The following is a 27,569-nucleotide window of genomic DNA, read 5'->3' on the forward strand; positions in this document are numbered from 1 at the left end:
CTGAGAAAGCCGCCTCACTACCCGTGGCTGTCCCTCTTCTCGCACAGCGCTGAGCGAGCCGAGTCCTAGCGTGGCTTCCTCCCCTGCGACCCCCGACTGTCAGGCTCAGCTGCTGCCCACCCCTCCCTGAAGTCAGCAGCAAAGTGGCCTGGACCAGCCTCAAAGCGTACACTTGCAGCAGCCCCTCGTTTAGGTGTCTGGACCCCAAGGTACAGCAAGGCTTCCCTCCTCAGGTTCCTGCGCGGGCGCTCGGGATCCGGCTTTTGCTGCTGGAGGGCGGCGGGCCTGGGGGCGGGACTGCACCCACCACCCAGCCTGCGACTCGGCAGCCCGTCCCTTGTACCCCTTCCCATCCCCGTGTTTGTCTGATAGTTAAGGGCAGAGATGAACTGGGACCTTGACACCAGCTGGAACTGGAAAATCATGAGCCAGGAAGTGGCCTCCCCCGAGGAATTTCTTTACTCTGGTCTTGACCTCCATCCCTCAGAAGCCTGTGGCTGCTCAAGGTTAGGGAGCTTGGACCATAAATGAGGAACCGTCAAGATTATTTTCTCTCTAGCCCTGGCCCTTTCCCCTTTTCTTTCCATCAAAAGGCATTTTTAACTTGTTTTGAGAGTGAAAGTGATGAGGTATAATTTTTCAGGACGTGCCTTTGATTTTTCTGGGTGTGCCTGCAATTGGCACACCCTCATGCAATAAATACGTGTTGCAGTGACGTGTTTCACTGATTTTTAAAAGTTTTATTTACACGCCTGTAATCCTAGCACTTTGGGAGGCCGCCGAGGTGGCGGGGCGGTGGATCACCTCAGGTCAGGAGTTCGAGACCAGCGTGGACAGCGTGGTGAAACCCCGTCTCCACTAAAAATACAAAAATTAGCCGGGTGTGGTGGTGTGCCCCCGTAATCCCAGCTACTGGGGAGGCTGAGGCAGGAGAAAAATCGTTTGAACCCAGGAGGCAGAAGTTGCAGTGAGTCAAGATCCTGCCACTGCACGCCAGACTAGGGAGACAGAGGGAGAGTCAGTCTCAAAAAAAAAAAAAATTACAACATAACACATGATCTTCCAAAAAAAATTTATAACGTGACACATGATCTTCCAAACAATAACGCCATGTATGGAGAAAAATGAAACCTCACCCTCTCCCTTCCTGATACTTTTCTCCCGATTACCCTGCTAACCAAGGTTGACACAGACATTTGAAGACATACTAAGAGAGGCGAGGGAGAAGAAAAAAGGGAATAGAAGGGAGGAAGGTGGAGAAAGAAACTGAGAAAATAAGATAGAAAAAGGAGGAAGGAAAATCAAGCTACCTACGTTTGAATTCTTTCTCTTTTACTTCCTGTCCCTGTGACTTGTGAAAGTTACTTGACAACATCTGTGCCTGTTTCGTAATTGGTAAAATGAGAGGAGAAATCATATCTACCATATAGGATTTTTATAATGATTAAGGAAGTTAAATATAAAGTTTAGAATGATGCCTACCATAGAGTAAGCGCTCAATAAATGTTATATACATACAAATATGTATGTACACAGCTACACAGTGTTTTGTGTGTGTGTGTGTGTGTTTTTTTTACATAGATAGGATTATTTTACACAACTCTTCTCTGATATGTTTTTCACCCAGCAATGCGTCTTGGAAATCTCTGTTCCTTTAATACAAAACTGTATCATTGACCTAATAATCTAGGTACTGGTTTCATCAATTATAAATTATGCTGTAGTCATCATCTTTGCACACATTTTTCTGTATACACTACAAAAAAAAATCATTTCATTCTTCTACCAATAAGTCATGGGATTGCTAATTTGTCCATACCTCTTCAATTCTAAAATACCAATTCTAAATGTTTCCTACTGTGAATGGCAAGTATCTTATTTTTTTGTTTGTTAATTCTGTTAATGAGACTGAGGACTTTTTCTTATGATTACTAATTATTTTAAAGTTTTGTTCTGTTATTTGTCTGAAATATAATGCCCATTTTTTTTGTTGTTGTTGGATTGGGTTTTTTTTCTCCCTTATTGATTTGTTAGAGCTCTGTATATATTGTGGGTATATTAAATAAGATACAATTCTTTTTTGCTTGTTTTTGAGATGGAGTCTCACTCTGTCACCAAGGCTGGGTGCAGTGGCATGATCTCTGCTCACTGCAGCCTGCACTCTCCGGGTTCAAGCAATTCTCCTGACTTAGCCTCCCTAGTAGCTGGGATTACAGGCATGCACCAACATGCCCAGCTAATTTATGTATTTTTAGTAGAGACAGGGTTTCCCTATGTTGGCCAGGCTGGTCTCAAACTCCTGATCTCAGGTAATCCACTGGCCTCAGCCTCAGAATGTGCTGGGATTACAGGTTTGAGCCACTGCACTTGGGCAAGATACACTTCTTTTGCCTACTGAGTCTCTGGCTTGAAGCTTATTAGACGTTGCTTTCACCATACAGAAATTTTCATTTTTAATGATTTTTACTTTTTATTTTTTTCATTTTGACTTCCAGCTTTGAATCTTATTTTAAACTACCTGGTGTACCCCAGGACATCTGTTATGATTTCTTCCTTGACACATGTTCATTTCCTTATTGCCAAGCAGTTGGGAATTCCTAGTTGTCTTTTTATTATTTGTAATTATATTGTAGTGCAAGCACATGCTGTGTATGGTTTCAGTCATTTGAAATTTTTTAACACTTGCGTTATGACCTGGTACACGGCCAATTTTTGTTAAATATTTTACATGAGAAATAGGTGTATTCTGCAGTTGTGTACGAGTGATATATATATTTTTTTCTAATTGGCTGGGTCTGTTTATTGATTTGCTGTTACTTTAGCTAATATTTGGTTTGATGGATCTATCAATTATTCAGAGGTATTAAAATTGAGAACATACCTATTTATATTTTGACTTCTTTTCATGTAGTTCATGAAGGCAACTAAAAAAAAAAATGCCATAACCTGGGTAGCTTATAAACAACAGAAAATTATTTCTCATAGTCCTGGAGACTAGTAAATCCAAGACCAAGATGCTAGGAGGTTCAGTGTCTGCCGAGGGCCTGCATTATGACACATACATGGCATCTTCTCACTATGTCCTCACAAAGTGGAAGGGGCTAGGAGTCTCTCTGTTTTTTTGTTTTGTTTTGTTTTTTTGGTACTGTTCCCATTTATGAGAGCACCATTCTCATGACCTAATCTCACAAAGGCCCTACCTCCTAAAATATCACGTTGGTGATTAGGCTTCAACGTATACATTTTGAGGGGACACAAACATTCGGACAATAGTAACATCTGTCTTGGCTTCTCCTGCAACAGCAAAATAGCTTAGTCTGGGTGACTTAAACAACAGACATTTCTTTCTCACAGTTCTAGAGTTTGTGAAGTCCAAGGACAGGGAGCCAGTAAAATCATCATCTGTTGAGGGCTATCCTATTGGCTTACACAGTCTTGCTGTGTCCTCCCATGGCAGGGGGAGGAAGAGCTCTAGTTCTTCTCCTTCTCCTTGTAAGAACACTAATCCCATCATAGAATTTTAACCTTTCCTTTATTTGGCCTCACCAATCCCTCCTTCTCCCTGGGGTACTGTAGAAATAAATTGGATCTCCTTGTTATATCTGTCTGTACACCTTTTGTGACTTCCTGTGTTTTGCAAAATGGTTTGTGACATCTACCTTTTTCCATATTCTCAAATTTGTTGAAATCTTCTGCCCTGCAATACAATCTTATCTTTTTGTCATCCTTGGCTTATTACAGCTCTGTATTTGTTTGTTTTAAGTATCTTAACTTTCGTTGTATTATAGTCCTGAAGAAAAATACTATCTTTTTTTTTGAGATGGAGTCTCGCTCTGTCACCCAGGCTGGAGTACAATGGCGCAATCTCAGCTCACTGCAACCTCTGCCTCCCAAGCTCAAGCAATTCTCCTACCTCAGCCTCCTGTAGTTGGGATAACAGGCACCTGCCACCACATCTGGCTAATTTTTGTATTTTTAGTAGAGATCGGGTTTCGCCATATTGGTCAGGCTAGTCTGGAACTCCTGACCTCAGGTGATCCACATACCTTGGCCTCCCAAAGTGCTAGGATTACAGGTGTGAGCCACTGCACCCAGCCAAAAAGTACTATCTTAAATTAGAAAACATCTAGGAATAACATAAACACACTGTTGGTTGCCTAACCAAAGCTCAGTATCTGCTATTGCATGGTAAAATAGTGATTCTCAAATTTTAGTATGTCTCAGATTCACCTGGAAATCTTGTTAAAATTCGATATGTGTTCCCCATATCTAGGCTTTCCAATTCAATATATTTAGAATGGGGCTTGAGAATTTGCTTTTCTTGTAAAGTCCCATGTGATTCTGATGATGGTTTTCTAAGGACTTTAAGAACTATTGCTAAATGTTCAATTTTGTTAAGTTCTTGAAGAACAATTTGTTCATAAAAGGAATATCCTAACCCAAAGGACAAATATTGTTTAATTGTCAATCATAATGAATCCAGCCTCCTTTCTGTATTATAGGTATGCATTTGGTTTTATTACTTAGATTTGGCTAAAGAAAAGTCATATTGAGAACCTCTAGGAAAGAGTTTCCTGGTTAATTTTGTATATGTATGTGAATGTATTAATATGTATGTGTGATATGTATAAGTACATGTACACACATAGACCATGTATATACGTATGTGAAGACTGATTTGTGGCAATAGACTCTATGAGGATATTTATTTTTGTGCTTTCCACAATTTCATACTCAAAACTTGCTATCTTTATTTTTTTATTGTTGTCCTCTTCTGCATGTAGGGTTTTACTTCTTTTCAATAGCTCCAAGACTTACACAGCACCAAGGGGGAACTGGTATAATAGAGCTTTATGGGAAACTGCAGCAGAGGATGATTTCACTTTGCATCACTGGTTTTAACATCTGGGTTGAAATTCTGGGTTGGAAATTCTTTTTTTAAGAATGTTGGATGTTGGTCCCCATTCTCTTCTGGCTTGTAGGGTTTCTGTTGAGAGGTCTGTTATTATCTGATGGGCTTCCCATTGTAGGAGACCGGGCCTTTCTCTCTGGCTTAACACCCCTTAACAATTTCTCCTTCATTTCAACCTTGGAGAATCTGATGATTATGTGTCATAAAATTAATCTCATGGAGTATCTTAATGGTGTTCTCTGTGTTTCTTGAATTTGCATGTTGGCCTGTCTTGCTAGGTTGTACTAGTTTTTATCCCAAGAGATAAGAGATTATTATCTTAATTTTAGAAGTAAGAAAGCCAAAGCTCAGATAACCTTCATTAATGTTTTTGTTCAAATTGACAGAGCTCCAAAGTTCAGGTGCCTGAAATCAAATCTTTGTCATATTTAGATTTCAGAAGCAACAATGATATACATTTACTTATTTCTTATGGTTGATAATATAATTGAATTTAATTATCCAGCACTTATTCTTGCTACAGATGGATGAAATCAATCCATTATTAGAATAGTTTGATAAATAAATTTCAAAATACCATTTGGAGGCAAGGAGGTGAACTGGGTACTTATTTCTTCAGTTGGAAAAGCTGGATCAGTTCCAGACTTCACATGACTTTTGTGACCTGTACAATAAAACAGAACAGTGCCCTAAACCAAAATACTAACACAAATGGATCACCTTTTAGATTAATTGGGCTTCACAGTTTGTTTCTTTAAAGCTGATATCCTGTGGTCTTGAATGGGAAATGTGGGAATGCTGTCTGATGACTTGGCAGAATCCTAGAACATATCGTTTTACAATTTGGCCACATGCAAACACCTAGATTATTTTATGTTCTGAGACATTATATACATTAACAGTGAAAAGAATAAATTCCTTCTCTTAAGAATGTAGTTGCTTCAATAAATCACGCCTACATTTTCAGCAAGATAAGAACATGTAATCTTTTTGTGCTCAAATTCACTGTCCTCATTTAGTTTTACATGCCCTGCTTTTGTTTAAGTTGCCGGTTTACACTTTTCCTCCAGGCAATTACAGCTAATATTTCACTCTTAATCTCGCTCCCATTCTCTGCTCAAAACCCAATCTTGTTAATAAAAGTGAGTAGTTACTTATAGATATCACACTCTTCCTCATACACCATGAAAACAAAAGCTCTCCCTCCACACAGTTACCCTACCAAACCCCATTACAACCTTTAACAGCCGCAGCCCTTGCTGGTTTCCTTGGCATTTGAGTCCAATACCCCAGCACCCCCCTAGAATACTTTCTCATCTTTTCAGTTTACACTTCCACTTCTGTCTAAGCCAAGAACTTTTATTTCCTCTGTGGTTCTTCTTATATCTGCCTTCCTACCAACTGGACAAGCACTTGTACCCTAGTTTTCCTTACTCCCAAAATTCAGTTTGCCAGTGGAGACAAAAGCCTCCTGCTTCCCCTTGTGGTCCCGACATGACACAAGTGGGTCATCCCATTGATCCCCTTACTTGTAGGGTTAGGAATTACAGCAACTGCACTCAGCACAGGCATAGCATGCTTTACCACTTCAATCATCACCTTCCATAGCCTCTCTAATAATTTCTCTGCTAGCATTGCAGAATTAACTCAATCATTATTCTTTCTTCAAGCTCAAGTAAATTCTCTAGCTGCAGTTGTCCTCCAAAACCACAGAGGTCTTGATTTACTGACTGCTGAAAATAGAGGTCTTTGCTTATTCCTGAATGAAGAATGTTGTTTTGATGTAAACCAGTCTGGCTTCGTTGATGATACCATCAATTAATTAAAAGACAGAGCCCAAAAGCTCGCTAATCAGGCAAATGGTTATTCTGGAGCTGGCTGGACTGGCTGGACACTCTAACTGGGGGTCATGGCTTCTTCCAATCCTTAGTCCTCTGATAACTATATTCCTCCTTCTCTTATTTGGACTTTGTATTTTCCAATTAATCTCTCAATTCCTACAAAATCGTATACAAGCTATAATCAATCAGTCAGTATGACAAATGCTCCTTCTAACAACCCCACAATATCACCCCTTTCCCTGAGATCTCCCAGCAATCTAAATTCTTTCCCATTTTGAGGTGTCTGTGCTGCTCCAATCTCTCTCGAAGAAGCCCTGAAAAACATCACCCCTCTGTGCCGGCCTTCCTAATATTCCACTGCCTTCCACTCTTCATTTCTTTTTCCTTTATATTACTTATATGAAAAGACAGAAATGTAAGGTCTGACCACGCCATGAACGGCATGGTAATCTCTGTGGCCTGCACATACACTCCAGGTGAGTTTCTGGAAGAAATGGATTAACCCCGGTGGTGCCTAACTAACCTGAGACATTCTTCTATTGTTTCTTATGCTGGCCTCAATTGACAAGGTCACTGGACTTTGTAACCAACCTTGGCCAACCTCGTGACTTCTCACCTTATGACCCCCTTCCAGCTTGCAAAGCTACAACCCCCTCCCAGCTTGCAAAAAAAAAAAAATGCCCTAACGTTACTTCTGTAACTTTCCACTGTTTACTTCAAACCTATAAAACCAGCTCTTATACCTCCGCCCTTTGGTGATGCCCTTTACAGCCTCAGCCTGCCTGCACCCACGTAAATAAACAGCCATGTTGTTCACACAAAGCCCATCATTCAGGACACGTGTTTTAACACCTACCTTCCCTCATTCCTGGATGTCTTATACCTGTAGTACTATGCATTTATCTTATTTGTCTGGCCCAAGCAGGCAATTGAGTCGTAAGCTTTGGTTATTGGGTTAGTCCTAGTCAATATGAATCCTAAAACAAAGTTCACAAAGACATACAAGAACATGATGGAATTATATCTTCTTTATTTTACTGGCATCATTCTCCTTAGAAGTCATGAAGTAATCTGCCATGACTAATGATGAACAAGAAAACAAACAGAAATCTGTAGGAGTTGCCTGATAATAATTCAAATCCCTAGGGCATTTATATCAGTAGGCATTGCCTGATAATAATTCAAATGCCCCGGGTATATGTTTTCTATTTGAGTCACAGACAGAAAATGGTCAATAAATATAGCTGATGCACATCTCAGGCAGGTTTCTTTTTTCTTTTTCTTTTTTTTTTTTTTTTGAGACGGAGTTTCACTCTTGTTACCCAGGCTGGAGTGCAATGGCGCAATCTCGGCTCACTGCAACCTCCGCGTCCTGGGTTCAGGCAATTCTCCTGCCTCAGCCTCCTGAGTAGCTGGGATTACAGGCACGCGCCACCATGCCCAGCTAATTTTTTGTATTTTTAGTAGAGACGGGGTTTCACCATGTTGACCAGGATGGTCTCGATCTCTTAACCTCGTGATCCACCCGCCTCGGCCTCCCAAAGTACTGGGATTACAGGCGTGAGCCACTGCGCCCGGCCTCTTTTTTTTTTGTTTAATGATCTAGTAATCTTTGTTAACTGAGACTCCCATAGGTGGCCTGCAGCACCTGGTAAACAGAAAGGATAGATGTAACCAAAGGACTCCTTTTATTGCAGAGCAATTGACAAGTGTTACCAGGAAATAAACTCCCACTAATTCCCAAGCAAATGGATTTCAATCAGGTGGAACAGGCTAGCCTACATGGAACTACACTGATTCTGACTTGAGTTAGCAGAGGGAAAAAAAGGCCTGAGATGCTTAGAAAAGGTAGTGAGTATGCAGGTCAAGGTGCTTTACATATATCAAATCCTTTTTTTACTTTTTCTCCCTTCATTTGTGAAGCAAATTTCTCCTAAGGCCATCCCCTAGTGGGGCACCAGTAAGTTCACTCGCAAGTGGCTACACCTGTAAATACTCTTGAATTCAGTGCACATGGATTTTCCTTATCAGCAGTGTGTGGTTGGTGTCTGATTTGCAGGGTCTGTGCGAGTGGGGCTTGTGCAGATTCAGCTGTGACTGAGACTTAAGCCCAGCTTGGCCAGACACTCATTACATTCTTACCTCTCTGCACTGTTGTGGGCTCAAGAATGCAAACATTCTTGATTCTGTCTCCTTGCTTTCCTTGTTTTTTGTCTCTTTGGCTGTATTCTCTTTGATAGAATATTTAATATTTACTCAGTTTAATTAAGCTTATTTTAATTAACTTGTAAGTTAAGTTGATAAGTTTCCCTAGTTTTGTTACTGGAGAGGGGTCCTGATCTAGTTCCCCAGAGAGGGTTCTTGGACCTCACTAAAGAAAGACTTAGAGATAAGCCCATAGAGTAAAGTGAAAGCAAGTTTATTAAGAAAGTAAAGGAATAAAACAATGGCTACTCCATAGACAGAGCAGTGGCATAGGATACTTGACTGAGTATACTTGTAGTTGTTCCTTGATTATATCTGAACACGGGGTGGATTATTTCTGAGTTTCCTGGGAAAGAGGTGGGTAATTCCCAGAACTGAAGATTCTTTCCCTTTTAAGACCATATAGGTTAACTTCCAGACACTGCCTTGGCATTTGTAAACTGTCTTGGTGCTGGTGGGAGTGTCTTTTAGTATGCTAATGCATTATAATTAGCATATAATGAGCAGTGAGGAAGACCAGAGATCACTTTCATTGGCATCTTGTTTTGGTGGGTTTTGGTTGGCTTCTTTAATGCAACCTGTTTTATCAGCAAGGTCTTTGTGACCTGTATCTTGTGCTACCTCCTTTGACTAAGAGTGCCTAACCTCCTGGGAATGCAGCCCTGTAAGTCTCAGACTTATTTTATCCAGCCCCTCTTCAAGATAGAGTTGCCTTGGTTCAAATGTCTCTGACAGTTTCATATGACAATAACTCTCCCACCTGTATCAATTCATTCTATAAAACATTAGTTATTTAGGCACTACTTATCTTAGCTAAGTCTGTAAAATAAAGAGTATTCTGCAAATCATATAAACCAGTCATTTGTTAGGCCCACAAAACTTCATTACTTCACCATTACCCTTACCACTGCAGCTTTATATCTTTTTTTTTCCTGTTAAAAAGCTTTAAAATCCAGTGACTTAAAAACATGCATTGTGTATCCCAAAATATTTTACGTAAAATTTAAAATGTTGGAGTAGATGTTGTTTAACATCTTTAAAGTTGTATTTTGGCTGCCATATTTCTTCTTTACCACAATATAAAATGCTTGTTTACAAACAAAACCAAAATTACCAAATAATATATAGCTGTTAAAATATGAAAGGCCAATCTATTTTATGATATTAAATGAACGCTGTATCTTGCTCCTTCTCTTTGCCTGTTGTATTTTCCATCAATAAAATGCAGCTGTTTAAAGGGACCAAACCAAAATAATATTCAAGAAGAAATACGTTGTCAGCAATATTTAAGGGAAATTGTTGATACAAAAATATTGAGCAATAGAATAAGAGAGAAAGCTTGGAAACAGATCTACAAATCTTTGAAAAGTTGATGGTTGGCAAAAGTAGCATTACAAATAAGTAGAAAAGAGAAAGTCTTCATTGTTATTGGAGTGGTTAGCTATTTATATACAATAAACTTAGATATCTACTTATATATAAAACAGTTCTAAGTGAAGTAATGACCTACATATGAAAAACAAACCTGCAAAACAAAAGAAAAAAGATAAAAAACATGAAAAAAATTGATAAATATGACAATTTAAAATTTCTCTAGACATCAAAAATATTATTTCAGGTTGACAAAGCTAAAGGCAATGGAAACAGCATAAATAGAAAGAAAGCTACAGGACTTCTTACAGGCCACAGTATCAGAACATCAAGCTATTTGGCTACAGGTGTGTACTACTCTTCAAGATAAGAAAAAGCAGTAATCGGCTGGGGGTGGGTGAGATGGTGTATGCCTGTAATCCCAGCACTTTGGGAGGTGGAAGCGGAAAGATCACAAGGTCAGAAGTTCAAGACCAGCCTGGTGGACATGGTGAAACCCCATCTACTAAAACAACAAAAATTAGCTGGGTGTGGTGGTGCGTGCCTGTAATCCCAGCTACTCAGGAGGCTGTGTCACTGCACTCCTGCCTGGGCAACCAGTAAGATTCCATCTCAAAAAAAAAAAAAAAAGAAAGAAAAGAAAAAGCAGTAATCTTGAGGGCAATTCAGAGGTTATCAGTACAGCCTCCTTAGTTTTCAATGGGGGAGATAGCCATTGCCTTGGTTTCAACAGGCTAGCGGGTGGCAGCCTGGAGCCTGTGGGTTGAGAATTCCACTCAGCTGAGCCTTGGGGGTGGATGTGACTCTCACTCTGCAGAGCTTTGAGGGCACAATCCCCACCCAAAGGAGCTTGGCAGGACATTGATCTGGAAGACAGAGCATCAAACTAAAAAGAATTATTCTTGAGCCTCAAGATCTAATGGCATTTGTTTGCTAGGTGTTAAACTTGATTTCGACATCTGACTCCTCTCTTCCTCCCAACTTCTCCATTTTATAGTGGTAAAGTCTATTTGTTGCCTGTCCCACCATTGTAATTTGGAAATACATAACTTATCTGGTTTCATCGTCCCTACTCTACCTCTCCATAGTATCCTGAATCCTATAATCAAACATTCCATATGTATAATTGGCCTTAAGCACCTTGTAGAAAATAAGTTTTGTTGCTTATTGAAACCATCATACCTAGCATAACTACTGGTCCAATGTAGAAGCTATGTAGGTACTTGTTAAATAACTGATTATCAGTTTCAGTGCCCTTAAATCAATCAACTTTATATTTTTTATATTCATTTCTTCCTCATTTATAAAGAAAGTTTACAAATACATTTGTGTGAATTCTTTTAGTGAATCTATCTCATTCATAAAAACTGAAATAGATTTGTATAAATAAAATAATTTTGCAAGTAAATTAATTATCTTCTGCTTGTGACCTGCAATATTGGGGAGAGAATTCAGGCAGTACGATTTAACAGAAATGTACTTAGTAGGTGCCATGGTTTAAAGGTATGTGTCCCCCCAAATTCATTTGTTGGAAACTAAGACCCATTTTGACAATATTAAGATGTGGGGTCTTTCCTTCACATGTGATTATGCCATGAGGGCACCATTCTCATCAATTGGATTGGTGACCTTTTAAAAGGATTCAGTTGGGTCCCTGTTGACCTTCTGCCTTCCACCAGGTGAGAATGCAGCAAAAAGGGGCCATCTTGGAAGCAGAGAGCAGCCCTCACCAGACACCAGAATCTGTTGGTGACTTGATCTTGGACTCCTCGGCTTGGAGAACTGTAATTAATAAATTTTAGTCCTTTATAATTACACTGTCCCTATGTAAGGTGTTTTGTTATAGAAGCCTGAGTGGACCAGGTAGTAGACTAAGATCTAATTAATTCTGTAAAATGAATATAACAGAGAATTTCTCTAAGATATTTCCAGATGGTTGCAGTTTATTGGCAATGCCTGATTAAAGTTGAAATGTTTCCTAGCAACTAACTCCTTTCGTGAAGGAAATAGGCCAATGTTTGTTCCCTATCACTGCCAAACAGAATAACCTCAATGTGTTAATGATGGAAAACCCCCAGAATCCACAGGCAGAAACAAACTGTCCTTAGTAGGCAAGCAGATCAATTTTCTAAATCTAGTCAGAATTCAATGTGGGTAAATTTACAGTGTGCCTTTTGGCACAAATCTAATGTTTTCTACCATGTAAACATTAACAGTAGATTAACGTTTAACTTGAATGCTTGGTGTTTGTGTATGTGTGTGGGTGGCGGGGGGGGGGAGTGCGGGGGGGGGTTGTTAAATGAAGATCTCTGTGACCAGCTGCACTTGTTGCTTATCATTCTATGGCCCTCCCAGTTTATAAACCCTAAGTTCAAACTCCGTATTGTCAGTTATGTTTCATCTGGTTTCAGGGGCCCAGATTAATGTTTCTCTCTCTCCCTGTCTTTTTTTTCTTCTTTCTTGAGACGCAGTTTCACTCTTGTTGCCCAGGCTGGAATGCAATAGTGCCATCTCGGCTCACTGCAACCCCTGCCTCCCAGGTTCAAGCAATTCTCCTGTCTCACCCTCAGGAGTAGCTGGGATAACAGGTGCCTGCCACCATGCCCAGCTAATTTTTGTATTTTTAATAGAGTTGGGGTTTCACCATGTTGGCCAGGGTGGCCTTGAACTCCTGATCTCAGGTGATCCACCTGTTTTGACCTCCCATAGTGCAGGGATTATAGGTTTGAGCCACTGTGCTTGGCTATTGTTCCTCTCTTAAAATGGCTTGCCACATTTTGACACTATGAGGCTAAGAAAAAAAAGACTCCAGCGCAGAAGCCAGAGACTGTGTTCCTCACTGTGCCTTAATATTCCCTTAATCTATACTTCTGTGAGGTGAACATCTTTCCCTAGCTTGGCATCCTGCATAGACATCTTTTTTTTTTTTTTTTTTGAGGATTATTCCTAGGGCTTAAATGGATTTTATTTGCTAATCAAGTCACAAAACAGAAATTTACTTTAGCCCAAATCTTCCTCATTGGCTTTGAGACACTTCCCTGTATTTTGAAAACCATTTATCTTTACCAACACATAAACACATAGTCCCTTTCTTTTTTCTTTTCTTTATTATTATTATTATTATTTTGAGACGGAGTTTTGCTCGTTACCCAGGTTGGAGTGCGATGGCGTGATCTTGGCTCACAGCAACCTCTGACTCTTGGATTCAAGCGATTCTCCTGCCTCAGCCTCCTGAGTAGCTGGGATTACAGGCATGCACCACCACGCCTGGCTAATTTTGTTTGTATTTTTAGTGGAGATGGGGGTTTCTCCATGATAGTTAGGCTGGTATTGAATTCCTGACCTCAGGAATCCACCTCTGCCTCCCAAAGTGCTGGGATTACAGGTGTGAGCCACGGCGCCTGGCTGCCCTTTTCGTTTTTTAGGCTGGTTCTACCTGCTCAGGTCACTGAAACTGCACTGGAACACTGAATCTTCACAGTGACCTTGTGAGGTAGATAACATAATCAATTGACAATGATACTATTGATAATTGAGGGAAATTAAGGCACAAGGAGGAACACAGAGCTTGAAGGAGACAAAGCCAGATGCAGGAACATGGTCCTAGGAAACTCAGGGAGCCAGTGTATGTTGGGTTAGGGACTGGAAAGGAGTGAGGCAGGACATGGAGGGAAACCCTGTACACTTTTCTGGGACTTCAAGTGCTAGGAACACTTCACTGTGCCCAGAGACATTTTAAATCATTCCATTCTTAAGTGATGGCAGGAATTCTCGACTAAGTTTTTTCTAGTTACCCTAAAGTTACAGTAGCTCTTTTTGAGCCCAAATGCAATTAAAGCTGTAGTACTTATGAGTGAGAACATGCGATGTTTGGTTTTCTGTTTTTGTGTCAGTTTGCTGAGAATGATGGTTTCCAGGGGAACATCACACACTGGGGCCTGTGGGGAGGGGGATTAGAGGAGGGATAGCAGAAGGTTGGGGGTTTGGGGTGGGATAACATTAGGAGAAATACCTAATGTAAATGACGACAGGGGGATGGATGCAGCAAACCACCAAGGCATTGTATACCTATGTAACAAACCTGCACGTTCTGTACATGTACCCCGAAACTTAACGTATAATTTTAAAGAAAAATAAATTATTTTTTTTAAAAAAAGCTTTAGTACTTATGCAGAGAGTAGCTAGCCAACTTGATGCTGGGAGCCCAGACACTGACTTTCTGGCAATTTAATGGTTTGTGGCTGGTGCTTCCCCCCGCCACCTCTCCCCGACCCTTCCAGCCTTGTCCCTTCTTTCACTTACACTCCTCCCGACTCCCCAGCGAGGTACTTAGGAGAGGTACTGACATCCCTTAATGTAGCCTTCCTCCTCCCTCTCTATTCCCCACTTTCCTCACTGACCACCTACCTAGAACTTCCTTCCCAAGACCAAAAATTCAGCCCCATCCCCCAACCATTGCATCTTTTCCTCCTCAACATTATCTCTAGTCAGGGACACACAGTGACTTTCCATTCACTGTTATAACTCACAAAATAGAAATAAAAAAACATAGGCAATATTTCCTCAAATCTCATTGCAATTACATATTGAACTTTTAAAAACAATTCCTGGTATTTTCTTAATTAAATATCTAATTTTTCATGTGTAATTATTTTTCTCTTTGCAATTATTTAAGGAGAAAATATCTGTCTAATATTTAACTTAAATAGGTTCTTCAGAAAATATGTTGGTTTTTGCTCAGATCTTCTTTGCAGATTTGATGACAGAAAGAAATGTTTGGATCAGTTTAGTTTCATTTTGCTTTGTCAAAGATCTAGAATCCTGTTCAGAGAGAGAGAGACAAATAATGAAAGTAAGGTGTAGCTGTTGCAGGGATAATGTCAGTACTTTAAGCCTTATTTTGGGTTAGTTTTGGCACATGGTGACTGGTTTGGCAATTCCACCCCCATCCCCTTCTGTAACTGGCATAACAAGGCCATTGGGGTTCAGCTATACAAGTGCCTCCACTTTTCTTGGCATGCTGTCTGTACCAAGCACATGCTAGAAGTGATTGCCATGGGTATACTTCATCATTGGAATTTGGCATCTGGTGAATTGTTTACGCTTGTGGGAGATTATGTAGACTTGGCTTTTCCTGAAGATCTGCATATTAGTGTTCTCACCGCTTGCCATTTGGTTTTCTGAGGTCTAGGGCACTAACACCATGACGAGAGCTGCTGTTACAAAAATTGTGCTGAATATGAAAGAGAGACTCTCCCACATCCCTGATTTCTTAAGCACACTTTTCTGCTGCATGAGGAATATTGTGGGTTGTTCATATCATCTTTCAATTCACTCTTCATTACAAAAGAGATTACTAAATTCTTATAAGTTTCTGACAGGTGGAAATCCTAGTTGCCAACACTGGTACAGATTTTACTACAAAGTGTCATGTACCTTTGCTCAGTTTTACAAGAGATTTGAAAGGAAAAGGCAGTTAAATATGATGGGGACAGGAGGCAGAGAAATTCTGGGCAGAAAAGGGCGCATCCCCAGTGAAAACCCTATCCTTAAGCTGAAAAGCCTGAAACCCTGACCCAAAGTGAGAATTTATATCCCTGTTTTCCTGCTTGAATGTTGCCTTTTCCTAAACTACCCACGGCCTGCTCTGCCCCCAGTCCTGTACCTATAAAGACCCCAGATTCAGTCAGAAAGGAGTAGAGACTATGGCCGGACATCAGAGAGAAACTGCTTGACTTCAGAGGGACAGCTTGACAGTGTAGCTTCAGAGAAGAATCCAGCCAGATATGGCCAGACTTCAGGGGAAGATTACCTACTCTTTTCCCTTTTTTAGCTTCTTTTCCCACTGAGAGCCACTTTCATCAGCAATAAAATTCCCCGCATTTACCATCCTTCAATTAATTTGTGTGACCACATTTTTCCTGTATGCCGGACAAGAGCTTGGAACCGTAAGTACAGATATGAAAGGCTCCCACACTTGCCCTTTGCACACTTAAGCTGTCCCCAGACAGCAGAGCTAAAAGAGCACTGTAACATGCCTTCTGGGGCTTCAGAAGTTACAGGCATCCCCACCAGGATGCTACCACAGGGCCTGCACGGAGTTTGCACCCACCAGTGCAGAAGTGGCCATTCTGTTCCAGTGCTTGTGCACTCCTTCCCATGAGGAGTAGAGAGTGGTAGGCTGAGTAAACAAGGCATCTCTGTCTTGAGTCCTGTGAAGGGGTCAGGGAAATATCCTGCTTCAAATACGTAGCATCATTTAACTGAATGAGTTATTCAAAATACCATCTGAGCACATTTTGATTAAAAACAAAAATCAAATATACAAAAAAAAAACAAGTTTTTTTTCAAATATTTTATTATTGGTATAAATAATCTAATAGGTCATTATTTAGGTTTATACTCTGTGAATACATATGTTATATTTAACATCTGAATAATTTCAATTACCATTTTTTAGGAAGGATAGAGTATAAGAGCTAAACATTCCATGTTTAAATATTAACTTTCAAAAGTTATAATAATACCAGAGTTTTACAGTGAAGGAGTGTTTAAAACGTGTCTTTCTTTGGGAGAGAATCATGTTGTTCTTTAATAACAATAATATCTTGTGAATATGAATACCATATTATTTATGGTACAGATTAGTTTCCAGGAGAAGTTAAGTGTAGCATGATTTCCTGAAGATTAAAAAAAATACATTTAACTTTTTAAAGATAATATGCATAATGAATATTATTTGAACATAATAAATTATCTTTGAAATTTTTTGAATATATGGCATTTGTAAAATAACATTATCAGTTAGGCATGAAATAAATTGTAACTAGATTTAATAGAATAAAATATAATTTATATTAAAATTAATAAGGCATTAATTAATATTCGGTAGTAAAACAATCAGAGATCATGATTCAAAGCAGTTTTTCATAGGAAATTTCATTAACAATTGTAAAAACTCCTATGTCCTTTTTCTCAAATTCACAGTGAGTATTAAAAAAATGCATAAAAGCCTTAATAAATCAGTTATACAGAAGATAAACTCTATAATTTGCAAAGCAAAAGTCTACAACCAGAGCTACAGGCATTACAGCTTAATTTATATAGGTATGAGTTTAGATAGTCCCAATCAATATACAGAATTCAGATTTTCTGAGGAGACTTTCACTAATCCACTACCACACTCCTGATCTTTGTTCCTGGTTGCCACTGCTTTCAAAAAACATGAAGTCCTAGATAAATACAAAAATACACAAATCAATTTTCAGCAACAAAACAGAGATCAATTATCAGATGCAGAAATGCTAAGGGATCTAGTGAAACACAGTAACATATCTGTTAAAAAACTAACTGTAATAAGTAAATATAGAAAAGCTCTATAATTATATAAGTTCCACCTTTAGCTTTCCATTTTAATAATAATTAAATTCTATAATTCTATTTATTTATTGATACTTGTAAGAATTTAATTTTCTGGTCTTTTTCTCTAAATGTTACTCTCTAAATGTTCTCTGTCCCCATAATTCTCATCTTTGGCTGCATATTGGAGTCACCTGGAACACTATACAAACTTTGAAATTTCTGATTTAGTTGAACTGAGGTATGGACTAGTACTTGGAGTTTTTAAAGGTCCCTAGGTGATTCTAATGTGAAGACAATTTCAGAATCACTGGTATATGCAATCATTTCCTGTAATTTGGCAGTTAGGTCTACACACTTGAGTGAATGTATACTCTTATTGTAGTTCATACTCCTATATTAGATAGTTTAATTTAATTATTATGAGTCATGGTAAAGTTTTCTTGTTTCACTAAATTTTTTCCACATATACACACTTTGAACTCTTCCTCAAAGCATCCAGGAGATGCTTGATTTAAGGAGAGACTAAAATATCGCCTTAGTACATCTCCTTAGTCCCTCACTTGCCATGTGAAAATCCATAGACTCTTCAGATAGAAATTAGTCATCTGTGACTCCAGAGGGTTAGGATCAAATAGAATTTCAGAGCTAGGATTAAATGGGAATCCTGGTTTAAAATCTACAGATTTTAAAATGTCATTTTGAAATATACACTTTACTGAATCACTTCAGAGTGAACCTAGAGAAACCAGCTATAATCAAGGTTAATAAGAACAGACTTACAATGAGGAAACAGGCACCAATCATTACAGCTTTCATTTTAACATCAAGATCTAAAGGGAATTGGATCCCAAAGTTATCAGCGTCTGTAAATGCCTCTCTCAAAATTCCAGTCCAGTGCTTGGAAATTTTGCCAACTACATTTTGTTCATCAAGAGATTTAATCTAAATTGAAAAGAATTATTAAATATTTTTTAAAAACTTATAGCAAAAGTACCTTCAAATTTGCAGATGAAACAAATATGGGATTAAAACTATGGACCATATGTAACAATGAACATGTAACCCTCATTTGATAACTTGAGGCTCCTTTATCTATTATAGATATATGAAAAAAAACCCGATTTCATTGTATAGAAAAATTATATGAAAGTAGTTTTTCTGAAATATTTAACATTTTCTATTAATATAGACATTAAAAAATTATTTGAATTGACCCAAAAGAAAATTTAAGCAAAAAAGGATATAAATATGAAATGTGTCTTTGATGACAATTCTGGAAGCCATCATGAATGTAATGAACAAAACTCCCATTAGATTTCTGCTTTAGGAGAAGCATAGTTTACATAGACTGAAAGATTAAATATGATGAAAAAGCTTATTACCACCCACTGTGAGTTGCCAAACATGAAATGGTAAGAGCCTAGAAAAGATTAGCAGTTTTGAGTAAAGGCAAATACCTAATAAATAACTTGATGAAATGCACCATGTCAAGGGTTGAGGTTAAGAGTGGATAAATAGCAGGGTGTGAGTAATGAAAGACGAAAAGTGTATGAACAAATGAGCTCCAAAGTAGAAATGTTCTAATTTTACAATTCTGCCTGACAAAAGCCCAGGGCCATCATATAGAGTTGAATGGACTGTCCTCAGACTAAAGCAACTCCTCTAGGAGGGCAGGTGGGCACTGAACGTAGCTGAAATTCACTAAACTATGTACACATATAGTTATGTTAACGGAGGAGGAGTGTGCTTTTAAAATGTGCACAAGGCACTGCAAGTGTCAGCAACACTCTTTGAAGCACTTGCCTCAGGCTGAATGTGACCAGCTAAATAAATGTGGGGAATCTAAAAACACTTGACTCATTTTATTTGAGTACAAGTGGATAGTTTGTTAAATACCTGAAATAAACATCTAATATGAAACTGATAGCACAGATTACTGTTCATCAAATATTCATTTCATTCCTTCTCCTTCTGTAGGCCCAGTATACTTCCTATTCCTTCATAATTAGCCTTGGCCATGTTACTTGTTTGACCAATGGGTGTTAGCAGATATGACATGAGTAGCGTTCTTAAACTTGGCTAAGTGATTTGGCCTGGCTTATGATCTCCAGTGATAAGCCACTAGAAAAGCATGACTCAGGTAGCTGCTGCTGCTACAGCCGTAGAACAAACATAGCTGGAGCAAAGGTTAACATGCAGCCTCAGTGGGACCTAAATACGTCACTGAAACACAGTTGACCTGTACACCCATAAGCATGAGCATAAATGCTTGTTGCAAGCTGCTGAGTTTTAGGGATTATGTGTAATATTTCATTAGTAGTAGTATTTCACTACTTTGGCAAAATTAACTAATATAAATTCTTTCTTTTACATGTTAGTATTTTTCTGCTAATAGCTGTCATCAAAGCATTTGGAGCTAGTGATGACAACTCGTGTTATTTTTTAATTCTGAAATTTTTTAAAAATGAAAAACACAGCTGACAACTTACCAGCCACTATAAATCCAAGACTACACAGATAAAGATATTAACATTTGCCCTTTATTATTATTACAGCAAGAAATTTAAAGAAGTTGAGAATACATTTTTTATAGCAAGGATCAGAAATGCAAATAATGATCTTTAACCAATAAACCATCAGGACTAGATAATTTTTAGCTAAATTGTAGACATTTTAAAACAGAAAATCACTATAATAAAATTTCAACATTTGGATATAAGAAATTGGTATTATATAAATGTTAACCTTTTAAATCCATTAATGTAATACTAATTGGTAAAAGCATTCTAAAAAGAAAACCATAGATTCATCTCACATGCAAGTATAAATGCAAAAGACTGAAATATAACAATAGCATATAGGACCTAGGTATGTATCAAAGGAATATAATATAAAAAATGTACTATGATAATATTAATCGTTGTTGGTAAGCTATTTTACTTACTTACTAATGATTTATTTATTTACTGTTGCTGCACCCGATTTTCATGTAAAAAAAGCTAAAGCAAAGATAAGTGAAATAATTTGTTTAAGGTCACACAGGTAACTATTTTGAGGATGGGTTTCAAACCTGGGCATTTGGCTGCAGAGTCTGTACTCCTGACCATTATGATAGTCTGCTTTTTAGAAATTTATTTATGGAATACTAGTGAAAATCTAGTTGAGAGGACAGCATAAAACAGTCTGTGGGACCACATAAAATATATATCACCACTCAGGATCAGTTTCTATATTTTGAGATTCCTGAAACACAACAGTGGTAGGATTTCAGATTTCAAGCTCATAGACAGGACAGATTTGGTGTGTTAGTTTCATGTGGCCATATTATTTTCCCCTACCAAGAGTTTGCCTTGAAAGAGACAGACTCTTTTATCATTCATACTGGATAGAAGGTCTACTAGGCTCTCTCTTACTCACCATTGAGATAACCTTGAGAATTACTATCTGTTTGCTGCAAACTCTCCATTCCTTTCCTCTACATAACTAAAATCCAATATAACCTTAATGCAAGTCGTTAACTTCCAGTATATATTTTATATGATCCACTAGAGCCCATTGATTATATTTTATTGACCCCTGACCTAGATGTATATTAGTATTTGATACCTTAATTTTTTGTTTATTTGTTTTGTTTTGCCATTCTGACAACTTTGTAATGGCATTATATTGTAGTTTGAACTTGCGTTTTTCTAATGACGAATAATACTGTGCATGTTTTAAAATACTCATATATCATATGTATTAGTCTGTTCTCACTGTGCCAATAAAGACACACTTGAGACTGGGTAATTCTTAAAGGAAAGAGGTTTAATTGACTCAAAGTTCCACGTGTCTGGGAGGCCTCACAGTCATGGCAGAAGGTGAAGGGGAAGCAAGACATGTCTTACATGGCAGCAGGCAAGAAGAAGTGCCGAGCAAAAGAGGGAAAAGCCCTTTATAAAACCATCAGATCTAGTGAGAACTCACTCACTATCACAAGAAGAGCATGATAGTAACCGCCTCCATGATTAAACTACCTCCCACCAAGTCATGGAAGGGAACTACAATATGAGATTTGGGTGGGGACACAGCCAAACTATATCATCATATTTACAATTTCTTTAGTAAAATGTCTGTTCAAAGGATACCTTACTTTTTAAAAAGCAGACTATCATAATGGTAAAGAGGACATAAATCAAGTGTTTTTCCTTCAAGATTCTTAACTTGGCCAATGGTAATATCAGAGTAATAACACATCATCTCCAAAATTTTTTTCATCCTCAAATGACATCAGATTCATGAATTAGTTCCATATAGTAAACCTATGAAATGTCTCATTCTAAAAAAAGTTCTCTTTTTTTAGAATGACTCCTGCCCTGGCTGCAGAACAGGCTTTTATCTCTTTTATTACTTCAAGTTTCCATGCCCAGTGACGCCCTGGTGGGTTTCATGCTCCTTAGTATAATTTCTGCTTTGAGGTGTCAGAATTTCCACTGTCAACCCTATGGAAAATTCTTCAAGTGACATTTCTCAATTCTTTCCGTAACAGTACCTTGGTATCATCATTCTAGATAAATGGAATAAATGTTAATTTATTATATGGAATGGATGCTTTAAGATTGCTAGATGAAACATAAATTCTTTAGCATCAAACATAAGAATTACACAATGACTTTGCAGTGTTTTTATTTATTTACTAAAAATAAAATATATGATAGCTAAACTTCTTTTAATATTGTTCCTTGAATGAGCAATTACTTTTCATTTCTCTGGATGTAGGATAGAGATTCCATCCCCTACATGAAGAACTTCTATTATATATACCCCTATATAAAATTTTTATACATGCATATTATGCACACATATACATATACTCATTATACAAATCCTTTTATAAGAGCCTTTTTAAAGTTTCTACATCACATGTGTTTTCTTAAAACTTCAAATCTCTGTCATTAGACTATGAAGTTAATGAGGGAAAGGATTTATCTTTATATAGCTAAGATCTGATGGAGGAATCAAATACCATATGATTAAAGAAGGCAGGCAGATCATGTAAATGAATGACACTGGCTATTGAAAAACCTCAGTAAGTGGGGAGACAGTGGTAGAGTTCCTGTGTCATTATTACAAGGGGCAGCCTTACACATCTTTAGTAGATTTTTGTCCTTTCTGTGGAAAGGTAGGCACAGTTAACCCAATTTTCCAAGAGAAACAAGAAATCAAGATTGTTATAAAACCTTCTGATCTTTAAACATTTGCAATGAAAAAATTAGATTATAAGTTTAGACCATCTGTTGTGGAATAAATACTTTAATGAAATTCTACAATGTATTACAGTAAATATACAAATATTCATATGTTACAGCTTCTGGTGACCTAATTTAATATAGGGAAAAGAAGAGACCACAGAGAAGCATATTTGGGTAGTACATATTATACTAATTTTCTCAAAACTATCTTTGCATAATTGGACTTCTTGTAGGAATTCAAAGATGTCAGATCTTCTGAACATGGCCTTGAGCACTGGCAGCTAATATTTCAGATTAAAGAAGAATCCATATGCTTTGGCAATCAGACTTAGATGACAAGGTTAACGTTTTGTTTAAAAAGGATAATATACAATGTCATTACATAGAAACCACCATGTCTAACCACACAGAAACCACCATATTTAATAGATGATTTGCTTATTTTTATTTGACTACACAGGTCTGTTTCTTTTTCCGTGTATCATGACCAAGACTGACCTTTAATTAGAGTGATAACTACCATGCTAACCAAAGTTAAATATATTAGAATATTCCCTTGCTATTGAGACATTGGCACACAGTACTTATTTAATGCATTTATAACATCCTGCAAAATTACATTCTTCTCATATTAGGAAAACAAATCCTATAAACATTATGACGTCTCTTACCTCAAAATCAACATCTCCACAACAGCTGCACACAACACATGGACCACTTATTTTTAGTACATCCTCTCTTTTCTCATTTTGAATTGTAAACTTTGGTAGACATGGGTGCCAGGTCTGAATAACATAACCTACTGGTACACCAGGAGGAGCTTGGATTTCTATCTACAAAGGCAAAATAATATGTGTAAATGTAATAATAATCATAATGCCTAGGTTCAATGAAACGATAGAAATTCTTGCTGAATTATTTTACAAAGTGCCCTGGTAATTGCTCACAGACCTCCTGAAGGCAGCAGGGATAACAACAGCTGCTACATCTTAGTGGTCTCTCCAGAGTCATGACTTCTTGACCCATATTATCAATAATCCTCAAGGTAAAAGGCCTAGATGGCCCACAGCAATTTCGGGTACAGCAATCAGTATCTTCCACTGCAAAGTAAACCCTCTGTCCAAAGCTGTTCTTAATTTCATATTTGTTATTAGTTTCAAAACCTGTTAAGACTAAAAACATAAAAGACAAAGTCATAATCACCTATGTTAAAGATACTGAATTTATCCTGAGGTGTTATAACATCTAGCTATACCAGTTTTAGATGATACTCCGGTGGCATAAGGAGAAGGAGAAGAAATGATGTTTAGAGGTGATCCAGGCAGAGAAAAATGGCAAAAGAAAAGAAGGAAAAATTATTTATAGAGAAATTAGGCCCTTATAAGTTATATCTTCCTAATTCTACAAACGAAGAGAGACTTTGCTGCTGAGGGTTGGGAAAATGCTGCGGGTAGTCACAGTGGTGCTCGGCGTATAGATAAAATGTCCACTAATGCCTGGTAGTTTTTGTGTAATGTGGAGGCGAATATAAGAGGATTGCTGTTTACACACTGTGAAATTTTATATTAAGTCAATTTTATATTAAGTCTTGTAAACTATACTTATGTCTTATTTTTTTTGCAATGTTGTTGAAAGAAGGCAACACACGTGCATAAAAACTGATGGAGTGAAAATGGAAAGCGAATTAGAATGTCACACTGGACCCAGGGCATTTTATTCAGCTTAGCAGTAGTTGTTCAGAAGTGGGAGGTGGGTATTAGAAAAAGGGTGTTTAGCAACCAAGACTTCCACTCACAGAATATCTAGACCATGGGCATCCTACGTGAACTCGGCACTTAGATGGGCTAATCTTTTCATAAGGGAAACAGATGACTCAAAATGCTGACACCCACATGCTTTTTTATCAAGGGCTTTCTATATTAAACCATACATTGGAAACCTCTCCCTATCGAAAGTCAGAAAGCAGCAATAACTGTCCCACTTGTACATAGCCCTCAGTAACTGGGGTCATAGATGTCAGAAGCCTGAATAAAATGATGAGAGATTAAAAAAAATATATGGAGGCAAAGTCGCTGTATAATGCCTAAGTAGAAAGACTTTTAGTGGGATAAAGATGGCCTTCACAAGTCTTAACGCCATGAACTCCTTTAGGTGTCCTTGGTGGGACACAAACAGGCCCTGTAGTCTGCACTTAAAAGAACCACCCCTGATTTCAACATCTGAAATAGTCAAATGTTTGGTGAGAAAAAAATTAAACTCATTTTGAGAGGCATTTATTATCTAATTAATTGTTTCATTAAGTAGCTTAATCTCAAAAATCTCCAGCTTATTTGTAAAACAACATTGGCTTATATAACCTTTAAATTTTTTTCATTTATTTAAAAATGTAAACAGATAAACAAATTCTGATTATGTCTTTACTATCTTTTGTGTTTTGAATTGAGAAAAAAAGTAAATGCCTATTTTATGCTCAGATGCTAAAAATCTGAGTAATTTTCATCTTTTTTATGTCACTCATAATAAGAAAAAATAACATAGACTTTCAATTTTGGAGAAAAAGAAACAAAAACTAGAGACATTTCTTTTTTGAAAAAAGCAAAATTAGAAACTAGTAGATTTGGAACTTTATATTTCATAATTAACAAATATTTATAAAGCCTATAAATCTACAAAAAAAGATAAATACTGGGCTGTGTAATGTTTGGTTATATATCTGTTTGGATTTTATAGCCTTAATAATATATACCATAAAACATTAAAAAATTCAGAATACAAAACTCTCTTCCAGAGACAGCTTTGTTTAGATTAAAAAAAAAAAAATCAGATAAATTGTCATTATCTAATAATGTGCATTATAAATAACTTAAATGTAATAGATGACAATTGTATATTTTAGCCAAATCCATTATTCTGCTTGTACAATTCATGTACTAATTTTTCCCAGTGGAAAGAAACTTGGAGACAGGTGAAAATGAATTTAACAGACATACTCCTAAAAACTTTTAGAGTTTTTATTAAACCTTATATCTAGAAGGAAAACACTATGGTTCATAAATCTACCCAGGGTCTTCTTCCCCTGGGAGCCATTGTAAAACATTAATTGGCTTCCTAAGTTTATTCTTGCACCTAAGGAGTCCTGGACGCAAGGAAATGTGAGGCCATTCAGCAGGAGCAGGAGTGCTCTTCTATGAAGCCAAGCCTGCAGGCTAGTTGGTCAGCATCCTCCAATGCTGCAGTGCCCTGCATCCAAACTGGTGTACAAAGATTTTCTAGGGCTCATCTTAGCTTTCAAAAGAAACTGTGGGAACAAATGATAATTTCCCAAAACTTTCTCATCCAAACAAAAAAGATAACTTACTTTGGAATATGACTCTGTGCCATTCTGAACTTGATCACAATTACAGAAAAAACAGTTTAAGCAGTAGAAGCCAGATAAAAAGTGATGTATGAAGAGAGGAGCAAAATAAAGGTTTTGACTATTTTCCTTCTAAATTAGTGTCAATATCCTGAGGAAAGTGCCCAGCATAATGGCATTTTACTTTTCGATTCTTAAATTTTAGAAATGAATTGCTGATGTTTATTATTTTGTTATAGTAAATAACCAGTTTAACTCTCCCATAAAAGTGAGAGTGTTATATTTGTGAAATTTGATGTTTGTTTATCTGCATAAACTTCTATTCTTTTTAGAAATGGGATTAATACAATGAACACCTACCTTCCAGAAGTTCAATTTGTTGATGAATCAGTATCTGATCTATCTATTACAGGAAAAAAAAAGTGGTAAGTATTTGTCAAGTGAAGGTTTTTTTAAGCCAACCAAATTAAAATTCATGTATTTATATTTTTAAAGTACATGTAATCAATTATCAATATTTAATAGCTTATATTACTTTTTAGTGTAAAACAAGTTAATATTTTTAATAAAATATTTATTGTGTTCACAATTAATGTGTGAAAATTTAGATCAAATAAAATTGATTTACACTGGACTAACTTTAAAAACTAGAAAATTGATACAAATGCTCGGTACTTTTATGAAAAAATGCTCAACATCACTAATCACCAGGGAAATGCAAATCCAAACCACAATGAAATACTATATTGTTGCCCAATTAAGAATGGCTATTATCAAAAAGACAAAAACTAACAAATATTGGTGAAAATGTGGAGCAGGGGAAATTTGGTGAGAAAGTAAATTAGGACAGCCATTATGTAGTACTTCCTCAAAAACTAAAATTACAGCTACCAAATTATTCAGCAATCCCACTACTGTTTTTTTCAAAACAGTATTTTTTCAAATTTTTCCAAAATTTTCAAAACAAAAATTTCAAAGGAAAGGAAATCTATGTGTCAAAGGGGTATCTGCACTGTCATGCTTTTTACAGCACTAGGAGTCAACATGTAGAATCAACCTAAGTGTTCATCAATAGATAAATGAATAAAGAAAAATTCTTTTTTTTTTTTTTTTTGATATGGAATCTCACTCTGTCGCCCAGGCTGGAGTGAAGTGGCATGATCTCAACTCACTGCAACCTCTGCCTCCTAGGTTCAAGTGATTCTCTGCCTCAGCCTACCAAGTAGCTGGGATTACAGGTGCCTGCCACTTTTTTCTAATTTTGTTAGAGATGGGGTTTCACTGCGTTGGCA

The 27,569-nt window shown here is 37.3% G+C and overlaps 1 protein-coding gene and 1 long non-coding RNA gene across 3 annotated transcripts in view; one reads left to right on the forward strand and one right to left on the reverse strand.

The window, feature by feature from the left end:
• The first annotated feature begins 2 nt into the window (after positions 1-2).
• On the forward strand, positions 3-27,412 carry LOC119470407. The gene is made up of 2 exons (XR_005199301.1): positions 3-209; positions 26,610-27,412. It is a non-coding gene; the product is annotated as an uncharacterized LOC119470407 (long non-coding RNA).
• LOC108300854 (phospholipid scramblase 1) overlaps positions 17,146-27,569 on the reverse strand; it is a 28,245-nt gene continuing 17,821 nt past the window's right edge. For both annotated transcript variants that reach the window (XM_037736842.1, XM_037736843.1), the window contains 5 exons: positions 26,638-26,680; positions 23,874-24,094; positions 23,594-23,755; positions 18,472-18,633; positions 17,146-17,561 (listed from right to left, as the gene is read on the reverse strand). In XM_037736842.1, coding sequence (XP_037592770.1) covers positions 17,505-17,561; positions 18,472-18,633; positions 23,594-23,755; positions 23,874-24,094; positions 26,638-26,680 — 645 coding nt within the window. In that variant the 3' untranslated portion in view covers positions 17,146-17,504. The remainder of the gene's footprint in view (positions 17,562-18,471; positions 18,634-23,593; positions 23,756-23,873; positions 24,095-26,637; positions 26,681-27,569) is intronic.

Source organism: Cebus imitator, unplaced genomic scaffold, assembly GCF_001604975.1.
Source record: "Cebus imitator isolate Cc_AM_T3 unplaced genomic scaffold, Cebus_imitator-1.0 Scaffold30, whole genome shotgun sequence".
Classification (NCBI taxonomy): Eukaryota; Metazoa; Chordata; class Mammalia; order Primates; family Cebidae; genus Cebus; species Cebus imitator.